Raw genomic sequence first — 20,910 nt, forward strand, 5'->3', positions numbered from 1 at the left:
TGCTTGCCTTCATGTAACAACAAATATATGGATCCTACCAATGAACATTGATTTTTAGGAGTGTGCACTCTTTCCTCCTCTAATCAAGACTCAAGTGTACAAATTTTCAACCATGAAACGTGGCTTACGAAATCTATGTTCGTACCTCCCATTATGTTACTTAGTTTTTTTTTCCCTCCAACACTATCTCCAATATGTCCACTTCTAGTACAGTTACATTTTCTTTTGAAAGATTATAAAACTATAGTAGAATAAATAATATTATAATCATTAAATTATTTACACCTGCTGTTGTTTGTGTGTTGACTTTTTTTTCCCACCATTTGCAACTTGGTCTTCTTCAGTTCAGCCCCTTTTTCCACCTCCATCCACTCTTTTTCCCAATTGAATTCATTAGGACTCCTCATTCAATTTTGAAGAGTGTTGGTGTGTGAGAATCAACACTACTTCTCTTCAGCTGGTTGCTGGTTTCTGTGCTTTTGATTGAGGTAGGTTCTTCTTATATAGTATGTATAGTTTTTTTTTTTAATATATAGTTCATTTTTTTCCATCTTTATATTGTTGAATATCTTTGTTTGTTGATTGAGTACTTTCCTGGCTACTGTTTGTTTCAGTTGATTTCTGTTTTAGAATGTTGGTTGACCATTCTTTTCTGGATTGAAGATAGTAATTATTGGTGTTGATTTTAGTACAAACAGCACATATTATCTATTAAATTAAATCATAGAGCACATATGTTCTGGGTTTGATAACCTTAGAAATTTTCTTAAATAATTTATATAGCAAATTTGACCAATTTACTCTGCAAATTCTTTTCCTTTATCTTGACCATATACATGTATATGAACTGCATATTTCATTGTTTCTTTTTTTTTATTTTAAATGTAAGAAAGTTTTATCATTTTGTGCCATACTGCCATGAATTGTGGAACAGAACAAGACTATATAATTTAGTTAGAGTCCTATAGTAAACCATTGAAGCAAAACTGCTGTTTTTGAATTTTTTGTTTTGCACACTTTTTCTTTTGTTATGTTACCTTTTTATTTATTTATTTCCCTCCTTTTCAGGATGCTGATATTATCATGCTTAGTTTCTAGTTGAAAGAAGATTACTGTGAAAAAGTGTTCCTGTCATCAAGGCAGTAGTTTGATAGAGGAAGAAGTTAGAAGATGGAAAATACACAATGTTGGGTTCGAAAAAGGGGTCAAAGGAAAAATGATTCATTATCCGAAGCATCTAAGTTAAAAAAGTTAGCTAAAAGGGGAATTTCTCACCAATGTTTGTAAACATTATCCAATCACAAAATAGTAATGTTTTCCCAGAGCATTTGTTCTTCCTACTTGTTCATGGACACTACAAGATTCCAAAGCTTATGGCAAGTGCAGATGAGATGTATCTTCGTTGCTGCCTCGAATCTGTACACAATAGTGCATTGAAAGCTTCCCAACACAACAAACCTGTGAGCTTGAATACAGTTAAATTTGTTGGTGAAGCAGAATGTGATTCTGGTCAGTTAGTCTTGGGACATTCTGTAGCTGTAAGTAATAATGCTTCTGATAATTGGACTCTAGGCACAGTAATGGGGACTAAGAGTATGATAAATATATTGAATAGTCCTTTGCTTCAGCACTTTGGTGCTTCAGAAGGAAATGATAATTTGAACAGCATGAACTTCACTGATGCTAAAAACATGACATGCTATGATTTTAAGGACTCTCCTAGTTCATCATATAAACTAGAAATGGAAACACCAATGGTGCAAAGTCATGAGTATGGTTCCATTTCTGTTCATAAAAGAACTACTTCCAAGACTAACTCTACTTGTCTGGATTGGTTGTCTTCTGCTGCTTCTACTGTGTCTCAAGGAATGCTCCAGTGAACTTGGAAGCAAGGTGTTCCTCATTTTGTTTTTTCTGCAGATGATCAGAAGGAGGTCTATGTAGCCAAATTGAGCAAGGTAGACACAACACATGATGAGGATTTGGACTATGTGTACCTATTTCACTTGAACAAGGGCTGCGAGATTCCTGACCGTGATTTGCAACTTGTTGGTAAGATGAATTTATCAACATATTACCGTTACACCCTCTCCCCTCCCCTGACAATTACAGAGTAATGGAAACATTAGTCTATATGATAGTTATATAGAAGTGTCCCTAACATTTGCAATGGAAAAATTAGGATCTATTTTGGATTCAGAATATACAACAATAGTGGACAGAGAGAAATAAATTTGTATACCCGGATGCGCGTTCTTGAAATACCAAAATCTTTCTTGAATAGTGTGAAGACTTTGTGTGTATTCATACACACACCAATATTTGTTATCAACTCTCCAAATAGAACTCTAAAGAGCAAATTCTTGACCTTTCCTATGTTGTGCCAGGTGTCCTAGATGTTTCTATTTATAAAGAGATATGAATTTAGGTCTTTTCAAAGACAAAATGAAAAAATTTAAAATATTTTCACATCTCTTTACAAGAATAAACATTATTTCATATGTTGTTTTATGTTAAGAGGTTTCCTAATATAAGACAAAGATAATTTATAACTAGTCACATTACTAATTTACTAATTACGATAATCCTAATATGTAACAATAGAATATTATTCTTATTTTATGAAAATCTTCCACATTTATAAAATAATATTCTCCTTTTATATTAATATTCTTGATGCTAACAAAAAATATAATAATATTTTACTAAAATATTTGTTTAATTAAATTAAATTCTCTAATTTAATTATCTAATAAATTATTTTCTTTTACAAAAATTAAAACATTTGTTTATGTGTGACCCCATAGATTCAATAATAAATTGGTAGTAAATTAATTAATTTACTAATCAAGGTAGTCGTCTAGCAATAACGTTCGGTGAAGTAACATTTTTTACCTTCAAGAACCAATAGAAAAATAATATAATATTTTCTTCCATCATTTATAGCTCAAGGTTAACCCTAGAGTATAGTATTATTGTCAAACTCTATTAAGCTACACATTTAATCAATGAATGACTTAAGAAACTCTTTTCTTCTTTCATTCAATTGTCTTGGTCAAGCTCTTAATTTTATTAGAGTTCAAACTCATTATCTAAAGTTGATGGATTCTTCCTTGATTAATAATAAATTCTACAAGTATTTAATCATATCCAATATTCATTCAATTAGTGCCCTAAGACATTAGGTGCCTGAAATTAAAATATAACAAATAGCTTGTTAATTACTATGATAATCTCAGGTCAAAAGAAATTATTATATTTCTTCTTGATAACTTCTTCCTATTGACGTATCAAGGTTATATTAACTATTAGGAATTCTCAATTAAGTCAATTCAATGATGATATCTACATATAAATCATCTATGTATGTAATTTAATAAATGAGATCTATTAGTCTTTATCCAAAAAGACCATTACATATGTATTGATTTATCCAGATGATTGATGTCTTATTTAGAATAATCCTACGATCAAGAACAAGTTAGATTAAAATTATAAAGGACTTGTTTCTCATTATCATAATCTCTAATTTTAATCAAGGACTAGTCAAATTAACAATTCAATAAAACAATAAATATGATAATAAAATAAAGAACAATTCTTTACTAAAATTGATAACATGATGGATTGAATATTGGACATACATATTTATTCCTAACAATCTCACACTTTCAGTAGAGCCAATCACTCATGTACTCCATTGCTAATTCCAACTTATACTCATGAAACTACTTTAGTTTTTAATTTTGAGTCTCCATAATAAGATGCAATCTTTAGTTCTTCTTAAGTACTTAAGAATGGTCTTACCCACTTTCAATGCTCCCCCTAAGACTTTCTTGATATCAACTTGTTACACCTAGTGCATAAATAATATTAGAACATGCAAAAATCATGTCATATATAATAGCTCCCACTATGCTAGCATATGATACTCTAATTATGTATTCTCTCACTTCATGAGTTTTAGGACAATCCTTCATACTGAGAGTAACTCCAATTCCTATAGGCAAATAATCATTTTTGGAGTACCTATATTGGGAGACACCGAGCAACCTTCTAGATCTATCTCAATAAATCTTTATTTCTAAAATATAGGTTGTTTATCCCAAATCTTTCATGGATATTATATTAGTAGCCAAATCTTTCTTCCTTGCATTGTGTATTATTTTATATGTCATCTACATATAAATGCAATGCTCTCATTGACATTTTTGTACTCAAAAAGTTCTTCTTCATAGCTAATAAGATTGAACCATTCAATTATCTTGTTAAAATAAATGTTTCAACTTCTACACACTTGTTTCAATCCATAAATGAATCGTTGAAACTTGTAGACTTTATTTTGATCAGACAAGGTGTGAATCCCTCAGGTTGTGTCATATACACATTATTTTAGCTCACCATTAAGTAAAACCATTTTCCATATCCATTTCATATTTCATGATCATAATATGCTACTATAGCAAAAAGAATCCGAATTGATTTGAGCATTGCCACGGGAGAAAAGTTTTGTCATAATCTATACCTTACTTTTGACATATCCCTTGGCAACAAGATGAGCTTTGTAGGTTTCAACCTTCCAATTTGCTCCAATCCTTTTCTTGTAAGCTCATTTACAACCAATTGGTTTTATATCCTTTGAAGCTTCAACTAAAGCCCATACTTTGTTGATCTTCATTGATTCTATTTCGGATTCCGTAGTTTCTTGTCATTTCTTACAATCCAAGCTTTGCATAGCCTCTTCATAGCTTCTTGGATCATCATCATCATGATAAACCTCATTTAATGTGTCATCTAGGACCATCAAATTTAATCTATCAAGTGCACAGTGCACTCAAGTAGATTTTCTAGAAGGCTCATGCATTGGGTTCATAGATTGTTGAATTGGCTTTAAGATTGGTTCATTAACCTAATCTTGAACTATAGTTGGCTCTTGAACCACAATTGTTGGAGGTGATGACCTTTGGGGTAACTTTAGAACATTAAAGAAATGTATCTCAGTTTCCATCTCATAGCCCTAAGTTGTTTCATTGGTTAATTGAGTTTCATAAAGCTTACTTTATTTACCATGACTTCCTCCTACAAGAAATTTCCTTTCTAAAAAATTATAGTTCCTCTTGCCACAAACATTTTATGGTCAGAAGGCTGGTTTAAACAATATCCTATAATTTCTTTGGGATACCCAATGAATCTACATTTCTCAGACATTGCCTCAAGTTTGTCTATTCGCAATATCTTAATGTAAGTGGGACAATCCCAAACCTTGTTGTGTTTGAGATTCATTCTAGCCCTTTCCATATCACATACGGAGTTATAGATACCAATTTTGTAGAAACTTTATTTGACAAATAAGTTACTACTTTTGAAGCATATATGTATATAAACTTACTAGAAGATCATAGGTAACTTGATTCTCATAGTCAATTAGCATATTAAGCATCTTATGCATGAAAACAATCCTTAGGTAGCGATACTAATCGTCATAATTGGATCCAACCAATTTTGTTTCAATGTTTCTTTATGTGGGAAATTCCTTAAAACTATGAATGAGTCACTTGGTTGTCAAGTCATTTCTCAAACATATTCTAAGGAAGAATATATCACATATATTTTTCTAAGACATGATGTATCACATACACTTTGAAAAATAATCATACCAAATAAGTATCTGGTTGTCACGTCAATTTTATTGGTATCTACAAATTAAATTTCATACTCCCCCGGGTAGTTCAGATGTTTAGTATAAAAATTAATTTTGAAATCCACATCTCATGCTTAATTAATTATAAGTTCCCTAGTTGTTAGGTCATTCCTTATTATTAATCAAATAAATAGTTTGCATCACATGCTTTTATTTTAAGCTACAAATCTCTTGGTTGTTAGGTCGTTTGATGAGAATCCCAAAGCTTCCCAAATATAGGGACCTATGACATGGGGTAGGACCAAACAGTCAAAAGATACCCTCCAAAAAATGGTAGTAGCTATAATTGACAAGGCTCAAGTGGAGAAGGACGAAGGCTCAGAGGCACTCTCAAGAATTTTGATTGTTGTAGGTCCAACCTAATTTCAAGGCCCATATCCAATATTTTTTATTTTTGTAATTGTAATTAAATAAATTGGTGGTTGAATCCTATGCCTTTTTAGTTGCACCAATTTTAGTTAATGCTACACTATATGTATTCAACTCTTTTTGAAGGAAAGGACTTTTGGATTTTATTTTTCCAGAAAATACTTGTGTATTTCATGAGAGCTTCTCCCTTGGTTCCTTGTCGAACCAATTCCAAACTTATCAAGGTTAAACCTTTGTGGCGTCTACCCCTGACTTATCTTCCATCTCTAGAAGTGGCGTTATCTGATTCGGTGACTTGTACCAAGCGATCCGCTCCTAATAAGAATCACATCATTGTTCTTTGTAATAAACATAATTTTCATCACATGCTCCAATTTATTTTTCAAATTTCAAGTCTCTTGTTAGTCAAGTCGTTCCTTGTAATAAAACAAATCAAAACAATTTGCATCATTTGCTCCATTTTATTTTCAAAACCATAAGTTTCTTGATATACTAGTCGTTCCTTGTAATCAAACAATTTAATATATAAAACAACATGAATAATATATCACCATATAATAAAACACATATCATCATATGTATTTCCATAAAGACTATAAACAACATGTGGAGAAACAAATTTTTTCTCCTAAAACAAGATTTTTATAGTCATGGACAAGATACAACTTGAATTAAATTATTTTAATTCGACATCTTATTTCTATGTTAGTTATTTGGAAATGAATTAACTTTTGTTGTCAACTTCTTTGACAAGCGGAGAAAAAACTTAAAAAAAGATTTGGTGCTTTCATTGTGAGAGAATAATAAGAGAAGAGGTCATTGTGTGTTTTTCAATGGACAATCTAAGGCTCTTCTTATAGCACACATATGAAACTTCTTTTTCTAGCCATTCGGACAAAACTCACAACACATTCTCTCTTGTTTCTCTCTAATGTTTAAATTTAAAAACAAAATTTATTTTTTGTTTCTATCTGCTAGCTATTAACATATTTAAATTTTAAAAAAAAATCATCATTTTTTATCTACCAACTTTTAGCATATTTAGAAATGAATCCATTTTTTTTTCTAATCAATAAATCAAATATCTCTATGTAGAACAAAAGGATATATAATATCACATATTATTAACTTTTATCACAACAATCAAAATTTTAGCACAATCCTATAAATTATATACTACAATATATCTACATATATTACAATCATATAATATAATAACAATTATGAAAAGAAATCACAAATCAAAATGGACACATATCAGTATATGTGATATTTCACAAATTAGTACCAACAATAAATTATAGATCAATTTAAATATCTCCTTATATATTTAATAAATATTCACATAAAAAACATGAGATATTAATTTTAGAATTTCTAAACATCTAAACAAATATATCACAATATATAAATGTATACTCTGTGAATGGCTTCACAATGAAAAGTGTCCGAGTCTAATTGTTCTATAAATTATACAAAATATAATTTCACTTAAAATGAATGAACTCATTAACATTTAATCATATACCTTTTTCATGATTTTAACATTTTATATACTCAATTATATCAAATTTATCAATTTATATAGAAATGTTGAAGACAATAATTTTCATCTTCAAAGCTATTGAAAACATGTTACATCTAACAAAGATTACCTTAACATCTTATAATTCACATATTTAATCTATAATTGTATAACCTTTCAATATGTGAAAAAAATTAATCTATTATTATATATCCAATATATGATAAACAAATATATATCTCAATACATTGCATGTACACCAAATTTAATATCACACGATGATCAAGATATATTATTTTTACTTTAATTTTCAATCATCATATATTATACAATATATAATATAATAATAATAATCTAAAGTATATATTAGAATCTTGATTCACATTTCAAGTATACAAAACTCATTAAGCATAATCCAACAATTGAATATAGGTTTTAGATTTAACAAATAAAGTCAAAAATATTTCAGCAAGCTTATATCACAATATATGCATTTACGATTTTGATCTCAAGAAACAATTCTACAATATATTTTTTATTATTCACAATGAAGTCAATAAAAGGTTGTGTAACAAAAAAAAAAAGAGCACACAAACGGTGCTTTATTTTTGTATCGGACTTCCTTCCAAAAAATAAGAGATATCACATATCTATTAATATAATATAATGGTTATGCATCTTAACATGTTTCAGATTCACTAAAACACATAATAGCAGTATGTTTGATGGCACTCAGCAAAAACATATTCACTTTTAGAAGAAAAACACATTTAAAGTATAGTTTTAAACACAAAAGACCCATGACTCTCGTATCAATTGATAGTTACATAGAAATATTCCTAACACTTGCAACTGAAAAAGTAGGATATATTTTGCATTCAAAATATACAACAATAATAAATAAAGAAAAATAGATTTGTGTACCCGGATGCGCGTTCTTTAAGCAAAAATTTTTTTCTTCAATAGTGTAAAGACTCTACGTGTCGTATATCCACACCGAGATCAATCTCTGCTATCAACTCTGATGAATGAAACTCTAAAGAGCAAATTCTCTCTTTACTTTTCAGGTCTAAAACTAGACCCGGACTTTTCTAATTTGTGTTTGATGCATTTGGCCTCATGTAGATGTTTCTATTTATAATGCTAAAGAGATATGGGCTTGAGCCTTTATAAATAAAAAAAGAAAAGATTTAAATTATTTTCATATCTCTTTGTCTTTATAAAAATTAAAAATAAACATTATCTCATAGATTTTATTTTAAGAAGCTTCTTGATATAAAACAAAGAGAATTCACAATTAATCACATGACTAGTTATGATAATTAATCATATTCCTGGTATGAATATTATTCTTATTTTATGGACAACTTTCACATTTATAAAATAACACTCCCTTTTTTATATTAATTATATTCTTGGTGCTAGCAAAAAATATAATAATATTTCACTAAAATATTTATTTGATTAAATTAAATTCTCTAATTTAGTTTTCAAATAAATTATTTTCTTTTGCAAAGATTAGAATATTCGTTTGTGTATGACCCCTTAGGTTTAATACTAAATCAGTAGTAAATTAATCATAATTGATTGACTAATCAAGGTAGTCGTCTAGCAACACTCCTTAACATCCGAGTAGCATGAAGTAACATATTTTTCAAGAACCAATAGAAGAATAATGTAATATTTTCTTTCATTATTTATATCTTAAGGTTAACTCTAGAGTATAATATTATTGTTAAACTCTAATAAGCTCACACATTTATCAACTAATGACTTAAAAACTTTTTTCTTCTTTCATTCAATTGTCATGGCCAAGGTCTTAATTCTATCATAGAGCTCAAACTCATTACCTAGAGTTGATGGATTCCTTTTTCATTGATCATTAATTCTACAAGTATTTAGTTATATCCAATATTCATTCAACTAGCGCCTTAAGACATTAGGTGTCCGAAATTAAAATATAACAAATAACTTGTTGATTACTATGATAATCTCATGTAAAAAAATTATTATATTTCTTCTTGAGAACTTCCTATTTACGTATTAAGGTAATATTAACTATTAGGAATTCTCAATTAAGTCAGTTGAATGATGATATCTACATATGCATCATCTATATATGTAATGTAATAAATGAGATCTATTAATCTTTATCCAATAAAGACCATTATATACATATTGATATATTCAGATTATTGATGTCTTATTCACAATAATCTTACGATAAAAAATAATTTAGAGTAAAATTATAAAGGATGCTTTTCATTATCATAATCTCTATCATGATAAGAAGTCTCTAATTTTAAGCAAAGACTTGTCAAATTAACAATTTAATAAAACAATAAATATGATAATAAAATAAAGAACAATTCTTTAATAAAATTGATAACATGATGAATTAGATGTTGAACATACATATTTATCTCCGACATTATATTATTCGGTAATGATAAATTTTATGACAAAGAAATGTACACTTCAAGGCATTCTCACATGAAGAATAAGGGCATGGCTAAGAAAGCATCAAAAGTGTTAAGACATAGTCCATCCCTTGTACACATAACACTCTCAAAGTTCAATAGATCAAAGGCCATAAGAGAAAGTTGTTCATTGGGTCAACAATCATGTGGTCTAGATGAGACCGATTTATTAGAAACTAATGTTCCTACAAATTTTGAGTTGGCTGCCATTGTGGTCAAAGACCATCTTCCCTCTCATGACTTGGACAAAGTAGGAGGCTGGGGTTTGAAATTTCTCAACAAATTCAGTGCGAAATATCGGGAATTTCTCGAGTAGCATAAGCATTATCATTCTAGCAGGCCTTCATGGTGGACCTAGAACAACACATGGTGGTTCATCGGTGGTTCATCTAGTCCCTTAATAGTACTTCAGAGAAGATCTAGCAATGAGGAGATTCTGTCTCATGTAGATACACAAGTAGAGTGCAAGTCAGTTGATTTAGTTACTCAGGTATGTTAATGTCCCATATTTTTGTGGTTAGTTTTAATTGATAGTGTTGGTTAGAAACCGTAAGAATTTGGTTTTGCAATATGTGTATTTCTTTTTCTTGGTTTGTGTTTCTCCACAAAAAAATTGTAGGGAATGTATTGTATGATTTGATAGGAAAATCACTATGTATTTTCATTACTCTATTTGACAGTTGGTCACCAAAACTAGAATGCAATAAATCCATAATCTGTTTGTGACACTTAAATCTGCGCTGCTATTTTTTTCCCTTCTTGAATCCAAGCTAATTTGTATAAAATTTGATTGTTTGCATCTATACTCTTACCTGTAGTCTGTGTTTGGTTAACAAGTGGAAATCATTTTTCTATGCAATGAGATGATACTATTACCCTCTAATTTCAGGGTTCAAGCAACTTCAGCCCCACCTTGAGAATGGTGAATGTTCATGATGGTTTATATTTTATTGATCATTTTCAACCATCCTTGTCTGCACTACCGTCTTTCTCCATCGCCGTGGTGATTATTCACACGCAGAGTCCTACTCTTGAGCCTAATAATGCACAGGAGTTGTGATAACAGATGAAAAAAAGTTGAGGTTATTTAGAAGGCATATATCAGCAGGTGAATGAGTTGATGAGAAGATTTAGTTGAATACATGAATCAAGTTTTCAATTTTCATTCCATTGTTTATGGTTGTTATTTGTCATACAGTCTATGGTAATCTTATCTAGGAGAACTAGTTCTGCTCGTCCATTTCTCTCAATTCTTGTAACCATCTTTTCTCCCCTCTTCTTTTTGCTGAAGGGGATGGAATGCAAAAGCTTCTGATGATGGAAAATTTGGTAAATCCTAGGCATTGTGATTGGATTTGTTATATTTGTTAATAAGAAGATATTGTGATTAATCCTTAAACCGATGAATCAGTATTTGAAGATAGCAGTTGAAGACTTGAAACACATTGGAGATGTTGTTGTATCTTTAAATTTCTGTTGGACAAATATGGGAGTTCCAATTTTCTGAAAAGTTCCTGACCCACGTAGCATCTAATTAGATGACTATGATTAGGATCTCCATAAAGACTGCCATGGTTATCTAATTTCTACTTCACTAGCGGGAAAAGGATGCAAAATTCCATGAATATTATTAGATCTCTCTTTGAAAGGCCAACAATTTAGTCAATGATACAAAGTGTCATGAATTCAATCTTTCAATTATGCAAATGTCATCAAATTAATTGATAAATTATGACTATAATATTCATTATTTTAGTTTAACAAAGAAAACAAAAATTACTATCATTTCATTAGTTTTAACATAACTAGACTCAAATTTATTAAATAAAGTCTTAAATTTAAATATTTAATTAATCCAGTTCTTCAATGGATATTAATTATCAGTGAAAATCGATACTTTATACTAATAACATAGTTATTCTAAAGAAAATAAAAAATAAGACTCTTATTATATTCAATAGCTTTTAGGTTGTAAGTTAAAGTTTATACTTCTTTTCTTAAAGTGAGATAAAAATATAATTTTTTAAGTCTGATATTTTTTTTCTTAGATCCGATAACTATCCACTCCTAAAATTTTGGTAACCAAACAAAAATTAATAACACTTAACATATTTGAGAGATTAAATTAACAGATACTTGGAAAAACAACTAGAGTAATAATATTTGGAGATGGAAAAGGGGTTTACTCACAGAAATAACAATCCACCAAGGTATTGTGATTTTCATATTATCATATTAGCATGCCGAGTGGCTTTCTGGAGATGTTACATTTCGCTGTTAGTTTTTCTTAAAAATTTATTCAACGAATTTTTTTACTAAGAGCTAGAAAGTCAAGAAATTAGGTGCAAAACGCAGTCAATAAAGATCTGATAGACCCATTTGGTAACATCTATACTGTACGCGTTACTACTATGTATAAATGATTTGTTTAGATACAAGTTATAAATTTCTTTCAGAGTTTTTTTTATTGAAAATATAAAATATATTTTCAGTAGAGAAACTCTAAAAAAAACCATATTTTCAATATAGAAACTTTTAAAAGAATTTATGGTTTGTATCCGAACAAATTTATATAAAATACATAATTAATTAATTTAGACTAGTTAGATATAATGAAAGGAAATGTAATATTCTAGCATGTTATTATTTTGTCAATACTGATATTTTCTTTCCTTTTTAATACTTTTTGTCTTTTTTTTTTATCATATTATTTTATAACATTTATATTTTTTTTTCTATCCCTTACTTCTTCGGAAGGGATATATATAACCTCTTTCTTTTCTTATTTTATTAGTTTAAGTCTTCCTTTGGGGGAATATTAGTTCAAGTCTTCTGCAAACTCATTTCAATTTAATACCTGAGATTTCTTTTGAATTGCATATAATACTCATCATTGTTTAATGCTTTACAATAACTTCTCTTACAAGGATGTGGATGTAATATATAATGAGAGTGTCAATGTTTTTAAATATTATCGGGGTCGGTGTAATACATAATAATGTGTTAGTATAATATTTTTAAATGTTAAGGAAATTAGTGTAAAATTAGAAAAAAGAGTGCCATTTTCTGTAATTTGAAAAAAGTTCATGAGATGTAAATATAATTTGCTCTATATTATTTTGTTTTAGTAATATTTTGTCACTGTTTGAAAATTAAATAATTGATATTTTTTTAAAAGGTGGTTTGGTTAGTGATACAAATAGGCAGGGCTATTCAAAATAAAAAATTGCCTTGAACTCTCTCATAAAAACTGTTTTGTTTTATGTAAAAATCGAACTGCACTGTCTAAGAGTTCAATTTTAAAAAGCTCAACTTCTAAAATAATTGATATGGGTAAATGATTTAGTTTTTAATTGTGTAAAGTGCAATATTATTTTAGGCGGTTAGGTTTGTAAGATTTTTTTATCGTTAAATTTTAATGTTTAAAAATTAATTTAATATTAAATTATATTTTTTGAAGTTCAAATTTGACGTTGTAAAAATCATGGATCAATATAAGACATAATTATTATTTCTTACATTAATTAAAATCAAATCAGAATTTTCGTCCTAATATAAATTATGTTGTCACTGAATATTAATTTTTTTTTATTTACATAAAAACGAGTATTCTAATTGTAATAGTAATTATTTTTTTTAGAGAACAAAATGGTTATTTAATTTTTTTTATCTAGATAAAACAAGCATTCTAATTGTAACAGTAAATATTTTTTTTTTGAGATGGTAATTGTAATCGTAAGTTTTTAAAAAATCCAAACAAATGACTTTTTTTATTATATTTCTTTTTACTGAGTTAGCACTATTATACCCTAGTCTGAATTGCAGCGCCGCTTGTGTGTGTCCTAACTTGTAACTTCCAACCAAAACCCTAATTCAAACCCATTCCTTATAAATTTTCCCAAATAAACCCTAATTGCATTTTTTGTTACCCCGGCACCCCAAAATGTCGAAGCGAGGTCAGATTTCTTCCATGCTCACGCGTTACACCAGCACTCGTTTTTTCTGTTACTTTCCAATGCATGAATTTTGCATTCTCAATTTCTTTGTTTTGCACTTTTGCTTTCTGCTAACCCAGATTCACTGATTGTGTAGCTCGCAATAATTAAACCAAAATAAAAAAGAAGCAAAAACAAAACTTTTTTTCTTCTCTTTTGGGTTCTTTATTTTATTTTTTTATAATCCAATGCGTGAAATGAGGTTGGGGTAAAATGAATTTTTCTCTAATGTTCTCTTACATTGTAGAGTTAGTGGGTCATAATAATTTGGCAAAACAAAGAGGAAAAATCATGCCTTTCCCCCTCATTTGGGTTGCATTGTTCACAATCTAAATAACGCATGGAATGAAGTTGGTTGGAGTGACATGATTATTTTGTTTTTCATATCATTTCACTTCGCTGATTATTACAACATCTTTTAGCCTGTGGTCACTTGGTTGTAGAAAAAATGTTAATACTTTGAGTTCATGTCTCAGGGAGTGGTGGTTCTGCTGGTAACAAGTTCAGGATGTCACTGGGTTTGCCAGTGGCAGCTGTGTTGAACTGTGCTGACAACACATATCGGTGAAAGGAATCAAGGGTCGTCTTAACAGATTGCTGTCTGCTTGATTTGTTGACATGGTCATGGCTACTGTGAAAAGGGGAAGCCTGATCTTTAGGAAGAAGGTATTGCCAGCCGTTGTTGTGAGACAGCGCAAGCCGTGGTGAAGAAAGGATGGTGTCTACATGTACTTTGAAGGTAATTCCCTCATTCCGTTAACTATATTTGAACATAACATGCTTATTGGGAAGAAGGAGCATGAGATTTAATTCATACTTCTAGTGAGAGTTTACAATTCATACTTCTAGTGTTTTTATTTACAAAGGTGTTGTCTCTTACTTTGTTCTGGCAAATGCATTTTCTTCCTGAATTGGGAGGATTGAAATATTGCTGGTTGAGCAGTGCATATCCTATTATTCGTGAGGATGAATTGTGTATGGTGATTTGATGCTAGTCTATAACCAGCTAGATAAATGCATGATATCGAATATATCGAGTTGGAACTCTCATGGGATCTTACTTTTCGCTATTCGATACATTGTTTCTTTCCCTAATTTTTTTTCTTGTTTATTGTCTTCAGTCAGTCGTGTTTTTTTCCCTTGTTGATACTATTGAAAAGTAACTGAGCATATTTTGTCAAAAATCACTGGTAAAGTAGTGTGGAGATTTTGTTTTTGAAGGTTTCTCTGCTTCTCTCAAGACCAGCTACATCATTATGGCCAATCTTACCCTTACTGGGTGGTTACTTTTGTTTATCATCCCTGTCGATGTTGGGGCTTTTTTGTTTTTCTTCTATATCTTGATTTTGATTATGAAAGTTCAGTTCATATGGGAAAATGGAATGTCAGAACAGATACAATTTATGAGGAAAGGATTTTGTGGTTTTCCCCTCTCTCTCTCTCTCTCTCTCTTTAAAGTTTTTAGTTCTCTATGGCATAGTTTGTCTCCAGACATTAGTCAGGTATCCTCCTCAACATACAATGGTTGATACAGTTACGAGTCTGGAAAATTAATGTGCCCATCGTTACAGATGTGATTGTTTTCTCCATGCTCACATCTGCTCCATTGGGGCCCTACACATTTATGGCCTGAATTCTATTTAGTTCTTTGATATAATATAATGTAATGTTATACAAAAACAAAACAAATTGTTTTCTAGGATTCTGTCAGTTGTCAAATGTTTTAATTTTTTGAAATCATATATGCTTAGTTCATATTTTCACATATTTTCGAATACAAGTCATACTTTAGGATACGTTTGTTTCAAGTTATTAAGGAAGATTCCTGGTAATGTGGACTTGGGAATATCACATTCTCATGTTTGCTACAAGTTTTGTGAAAATATTCCCAAATACACATGTTTCTGTTACTTCTTACTCCCATGCTAAGAGGTGGGTATCCTGAATTCCCATGGGAAGGTAGTTATTCTCTATAATAACTATCCATCCCCACTTCTTTCTTCACATTTCTTATTTTGCTTTTATTTTTAATTAAATAAATTTTATTTTATTTTCTAAAATACCTAATGACAACCGAACATGTTTACGGGAATGCTATTCCCAGGCATAACATTCTTAGGAACATAATTCCCAGGGATAAAACTTTATAACTTGAAACAAATCCCCCCTTACACATTTGGATCATTATTGTCTCCGGACATTAGTCAAGTATCCTCTTCAACAAACCATGGTGGATACAGTTACAGGTCTGGAAAATTAACTGAGTCCATTGTTACAGATGTAATGCTCTTTTTGTCATGCTCACATCTGCTCCATTGGGGCTCTACAAGTATAGGGTTCGTACACCTCAATTTTTTATGTTATCCCATAATTTGATTGCATGCTACGATTCTGCCATTCAGCAATTTCTCTCTATCAACTGAAATCTTTTAGCAAGTTTTGATGGGGTATTTCAAAATTTGTAAAAATTCAAAAGGCATGGGAATCGGAATGGTTCCAATTTCTGTCTTCTGTACAATTATTTGTTTGGATAATCTTTTTTGAAGCTATAATTTTAGTATAAAAAAGAAAAATCAAAATAGAAAAACCCTGTAAGAAACCATTTCTTACATAAGAACCGGTTCTAAACTTGTCAGCCACATCAGCAAGCTTCAATTGTGGAAACCAATAAGGTAGCCATTCTGTTGGTTGTTTTGGACAGAAAATTCTCCGATACTTTGCTCTGGTGTGCCCTTTGCAAGAGCTCAGGAGCATCACTTTTCTTTCATCAATATAATGTCTCCTTAATACTATTCTGTTTCTATCAGTTACATGCATCTGGATTTTGGGCATCTTTGAGTCATGTATTTTTTTTGCTATTATACCCGTAGAAGATTATGTTTGACCCATCTTCTTTTTGTTCTGGATAGTACACAGAAGGGAGGCAGTGATGATGCTTTCAGCATTTAGATCAGATAATGGACATTGAGTAAGATCCTTAGTCCTGGCTAGGTAATTCAGTGTCTGTTGGACAAGACCAGCATGGCCCTTTATACAGATGCTGATGATGCAGCTATGGTGAGGCTCTTCTCTTCTGTCTCTTGCCTGAGTAAAAGTGAATCTGAGCCTCACTCTGGAATCCTGCAATTAGGGTTACACTCATTAGTCATTATTTAAGTATGAGGCTGCACACTTAGAGAGATAAGGTTGTCTTGAGAGCTGTTGCCCTCTCTGAGTTGCTGTGTAAGCCAATGATCATTATAATTGAATTTGCCAAACAGCTCTCCATACACACACACACACAAAACAAACATACCTCGCCTCATTCCTTTCTGCTTCTTCTTTTGGCTTCTTCTTCTTCTTCTTCTTCTTCTGGGTATAACAAGGCAATGACGATGTTTACAGCAGTTGGACTAGACATGAGTGAAGAGCAGTGTCCTGGCAAGGTGACTCAGTATCTGTGAAACTCCATGTGGTCTTTTGCACTGATGCTGTTGATGCAGCCTGTGTGCATGACACTTCCTCTCCTGTCTGAGAAAAGGCGAATCTGAGCCTCCTTTGTTCAGCCCTAACCCAAAATGCGGTTGGGTTCCTTGTTTTGTTTGTTTGAGTGGTTATTAAGAATTAAATGATGGCAGCAAAGCATGAAAAGTTTCCCATAATGATTATAACTTTTTGACACAATCATAAATTTGATTATTTCCATCTGAGTGTTTTTAAATAGTGGCTGACAGGAAAAAAGATGGTATTTTACTCCATTCATTGTTCACCCATCTGGCCTATATGCTTTCTTTTGTGCATATATTTCCTGGCAGTGATTTTCTGAGTGCACTTATATTTGTGCTTTCGTCCAGTTTTCATGCTTGTCCTCATTTGTGTTTCAATGTTTTTGCATTTGTATGTAAACCAGGAGTGAAATGTGGCTAAAAACTTCCCCTTTTGAGCATTGATTCTTTCTCTTTTTTCTTCTTTCTAGAATTTCTTAAGAATCCAAAAATGGTACTCCATGGAACATGCGACCTAGCTAATTGGTTCTGTAACAACATAAAAAATAAAATAAAAAGACCCTTGGGAGATTCTATACATCATGGTGGCTACCAGATATGATGCAGATTGGGTTATTACATTGACGTGAGGTTCAAACATTGAAATAACTGCCTCTTCATTAGAAACAGGTTTTATCACCTATCAGAATTTTTATTCCATGTCATCCAGTAGTTGGTCTATTGTGACATAATTATCACTATGAAGTGGTATGCAACCCCATTTAACGTAAGATATAAATGCACATGGCTGATCCAAATATATAAAATCAAGTAATTAACTCTTGTTTTGGTCAAATATACTAAACACATGACGTAGTACACTTTACTAAATACTATATCTGAAAAATAGGATTCGGGAGGAAGCTCAGAAAATTTGGTTCTGGGCGAACTACTAAGCTCTAAGATTTGCTCCATTATATGTATCTTATTCAAATTTGATTCTCTTTTGCAGATAATGCAGGTGTTATTGTAAATCCAAAGGGAGAAATGAAAGGTTAGAAGAAATGCATTTCTCTTGATATTTTGCATTTTACATGTGTTGATTTTGTAGATCTTTCCTGATGAACGTGGAAGATCTATTTGGTGTTTATATCGGATTCTCATTTGATTTGCATAATTGTATTTGACTTGTAATCATTGATATCAAAAGAAATTTTCTTCAGTGGCCTGCAGAGCCTGCATGTGTGTTTTTTGGTTTGCACTCTTCTGCAATTTTAAAAATGATCTGTTTTTGTTTTAAAATCTGAGATTGTTATTTGTGTGCTTTAGGTTCTGCCACAACTGGGCCTATTAGGAAGGAGTGTGCTGATCTGTGGCCCAGAATTGCTAGTGCTGCCAATGCCATTTTCTAAGAGTTTTCAAGCTGTCAAATAATTTTGAACCTGGTTGACATTCTAATCATTTTTTGTAGGGGAAAACGAATTAACCATTGAATTTTCTACTTCTACCATTTTTGAATGTGAAGATGTGTTTTAGTAAGAGCTATACGAATTTTTGTTGCAGTTTAAGTTTCTTACAGAAAGCAATTCATTGGTACATTATGAAGATTAACTGATGCTGTAGCTCGCAGGCAGTCTGTTTTGAGTTGAGGTGCATTGGATTGAAAAAGGTTTTGATTTCAGATTCATGTTTGGTTGTACATAGTGAATCCGTTCCACTGAAATGATCCAAGGATATCCACGGAGAAAAATAACAATTATTTTGGAAGATATCAGTATTTTATATGCCTAGTTACGCCATGAATTAAAGACTTCATATATGATGTGATTGAAGGGTGCATATATGGTGTAAGATTGAAAAATGATATATATAGACTTGAGTTGCACGGAGTGGTAGCAAGATAAAAATAGAGACAATGTGAGAACGCGTGAAAGAATATGAAAGATAAAATCAGTCGGTGATAGAATATCATAGAAGTGTGCAAATAAATGTATGGATGGGTTTAGGGATTAAGTCTGTTTGATAACTCATTGATGTGAAAGCAAACACCCGTGTTGGTGATAAGCTAATATAAATAATTTAATTACCTGAGAATTTGTGAAATTACATTATTTTTAATTATTTAAAAAATCTAAATAATTTTATAACATATAAACTTATATCCTTAAAGATTGTTTAATTACATTTATTTAAAGTTTAATAAAATTTAATATATTTATGTTTAAAGCTTTTAATATGTAACATATTTTTTCAGAATTCAGCATATATAAATAATCTTAAGTTAGAATTTAAAATGTTATTGTTGTACAAGGACATACATAATTTAATGCACGTGTACTTACAAATTAGTTAAGGAAAAATTAAAAATGATAATAATTTTATCATCTCAAATTTTAAGAATGTGGTATATTTGGTAAAAAAAAAAAAAAAAAACTAGAAAATACATGACTTGTAGAGTTAACCAAGTCTGAGAGTCATTGGTTCAAGGTTGAGTCTTATTGAATCAGATTGGATCACATGTGTGATCGATCTAACATATTACTCAGACCCATTGAATGCTTAATTCTTATATCAATGAGTCGATCCTACTAGTCCAAGTTGAGTTTAATAACTATGCATGCGAATGCATAATTTATTATTTGTGCTAGTATAGCAACCTAAAGGTATTGGTTGGCACTAATTTTAACTGAGTCTTTTTTTTTTATCACAAGCAAAAGAGGGAAAAAAAATATAACTCTTATTCTTGTTTTGAAAGTTTTTTGTTATTTAGACTATAAATATTCATTTCAATCTTTGAAATGATTTTTATGTAATTCACTCAATATTATAACTAAGTTTAATGATTATGTACTAATAATAATTTTTTTAGTTTTATTTAAAATATGTTTAATGATAATAATTTATTTAATGATTATAACTAAGTTTAATGATTATGTACTAATAATAATTTTTTTAGTTTTATTTAAAATATGTTTAATGATAATAATTTATTTAATGATTATAACTAAGTTTAATGATTATTCCTTCTGGTCTTATATATTGGTCACATTCTAGAAGGAATATTTGGTCATATTTATTAGTCACCAACTAACCTATTAATAATGATTTTCTAATTCTATCCTTTATACTATTCTCAACACTTCATTATTAAGGAAGCCTATTTTCCATGATCGTCCACCCACTCTTCTCACTCCATGCAATTAATGAAAATATGTGTACCTATTCAAATATTCCATTATCTTTTTGTGTCTCGTATTACATTTGTTGGATCAAGTGACCTCAGAATAATTAAGAAGAAGAGGTTGAATTAATTATTAATGAACCTTTACTAATTAAAAATATATCCTTCTTAATGTTACTAAATTCAATTAGGCTT

General features: G+C 30.4%; 1 protein-coding gene and 1 pseudogene across 2 annotated transcripts; both read left to right on the plus strand.

The window, feature by feature from the left end:
- The first annotated feature begins 326 nt into the window (after window positions 1–326).
- On the plus strand, window positions 327–6,207 carry LOC102667989 (uncharacterized). Of its 2 annotated transcripts, XR_005886624.1 has the most exons (3): window positions 327–488; window positions 1,069–2,052; window positions 5,884–6,207. XR_005886624.1 is itself a non-coding variant. In XM_041005695.1 (2 exons), exon 2 carries the CDS (start codon window positions 1,278–1,280, stop codon window positions 1,878–1,880), a length of 603 nt encoding a protein of 200 aa, XP_040861629.1. In that variant the 5' UTR covers window positions 327–488; window positions 1,069–1,277; the 3' UTR covers window positions 1,881–2,458. The 2 variants fall into 2 exon arrangements, 1 of the variants encoding a protein (XP_040861629.1); XM_041005695.1 differs by lacking the exon at window positions 5,884–6,207 and having other exon boundaries at window positions 1,069–2,458.
- A 7,811-nt stretch (window positions 6,208–14,018) lies between these two features.
- On the plus strand, window positions 14,019–19,419 carry LOC100808377 (60S ribosomal protein L23-like; annotated as a pseudogene).
- Window positions 19,420–20,910: the final 1,491 nt, after the last annotated feature.

Source organism: Glycine max, chromosome 10, assembly GCF_000004515.6.
Source record: "Glycine max cultivar Williams 82 chromosome 10, Glycine_max_v4.0, whole genome shotgun sequence".
Lineage (NCBI taxonomy): Eukaryota > Viridiplantae > Streptophyta > Magnoliopsida > Fabales > Fabaceae > Glycine > Glycine max.

Bases quoted from the DNA above. Each gene is read 5' to 3' on its own strand.
- LOC102667989 (XM_041005695.1), top strand. From the start codon at position 1,278: ATGTTTGTAAACATTATCCAATCACAAAATAGTAATGTTTTCCCAGAG.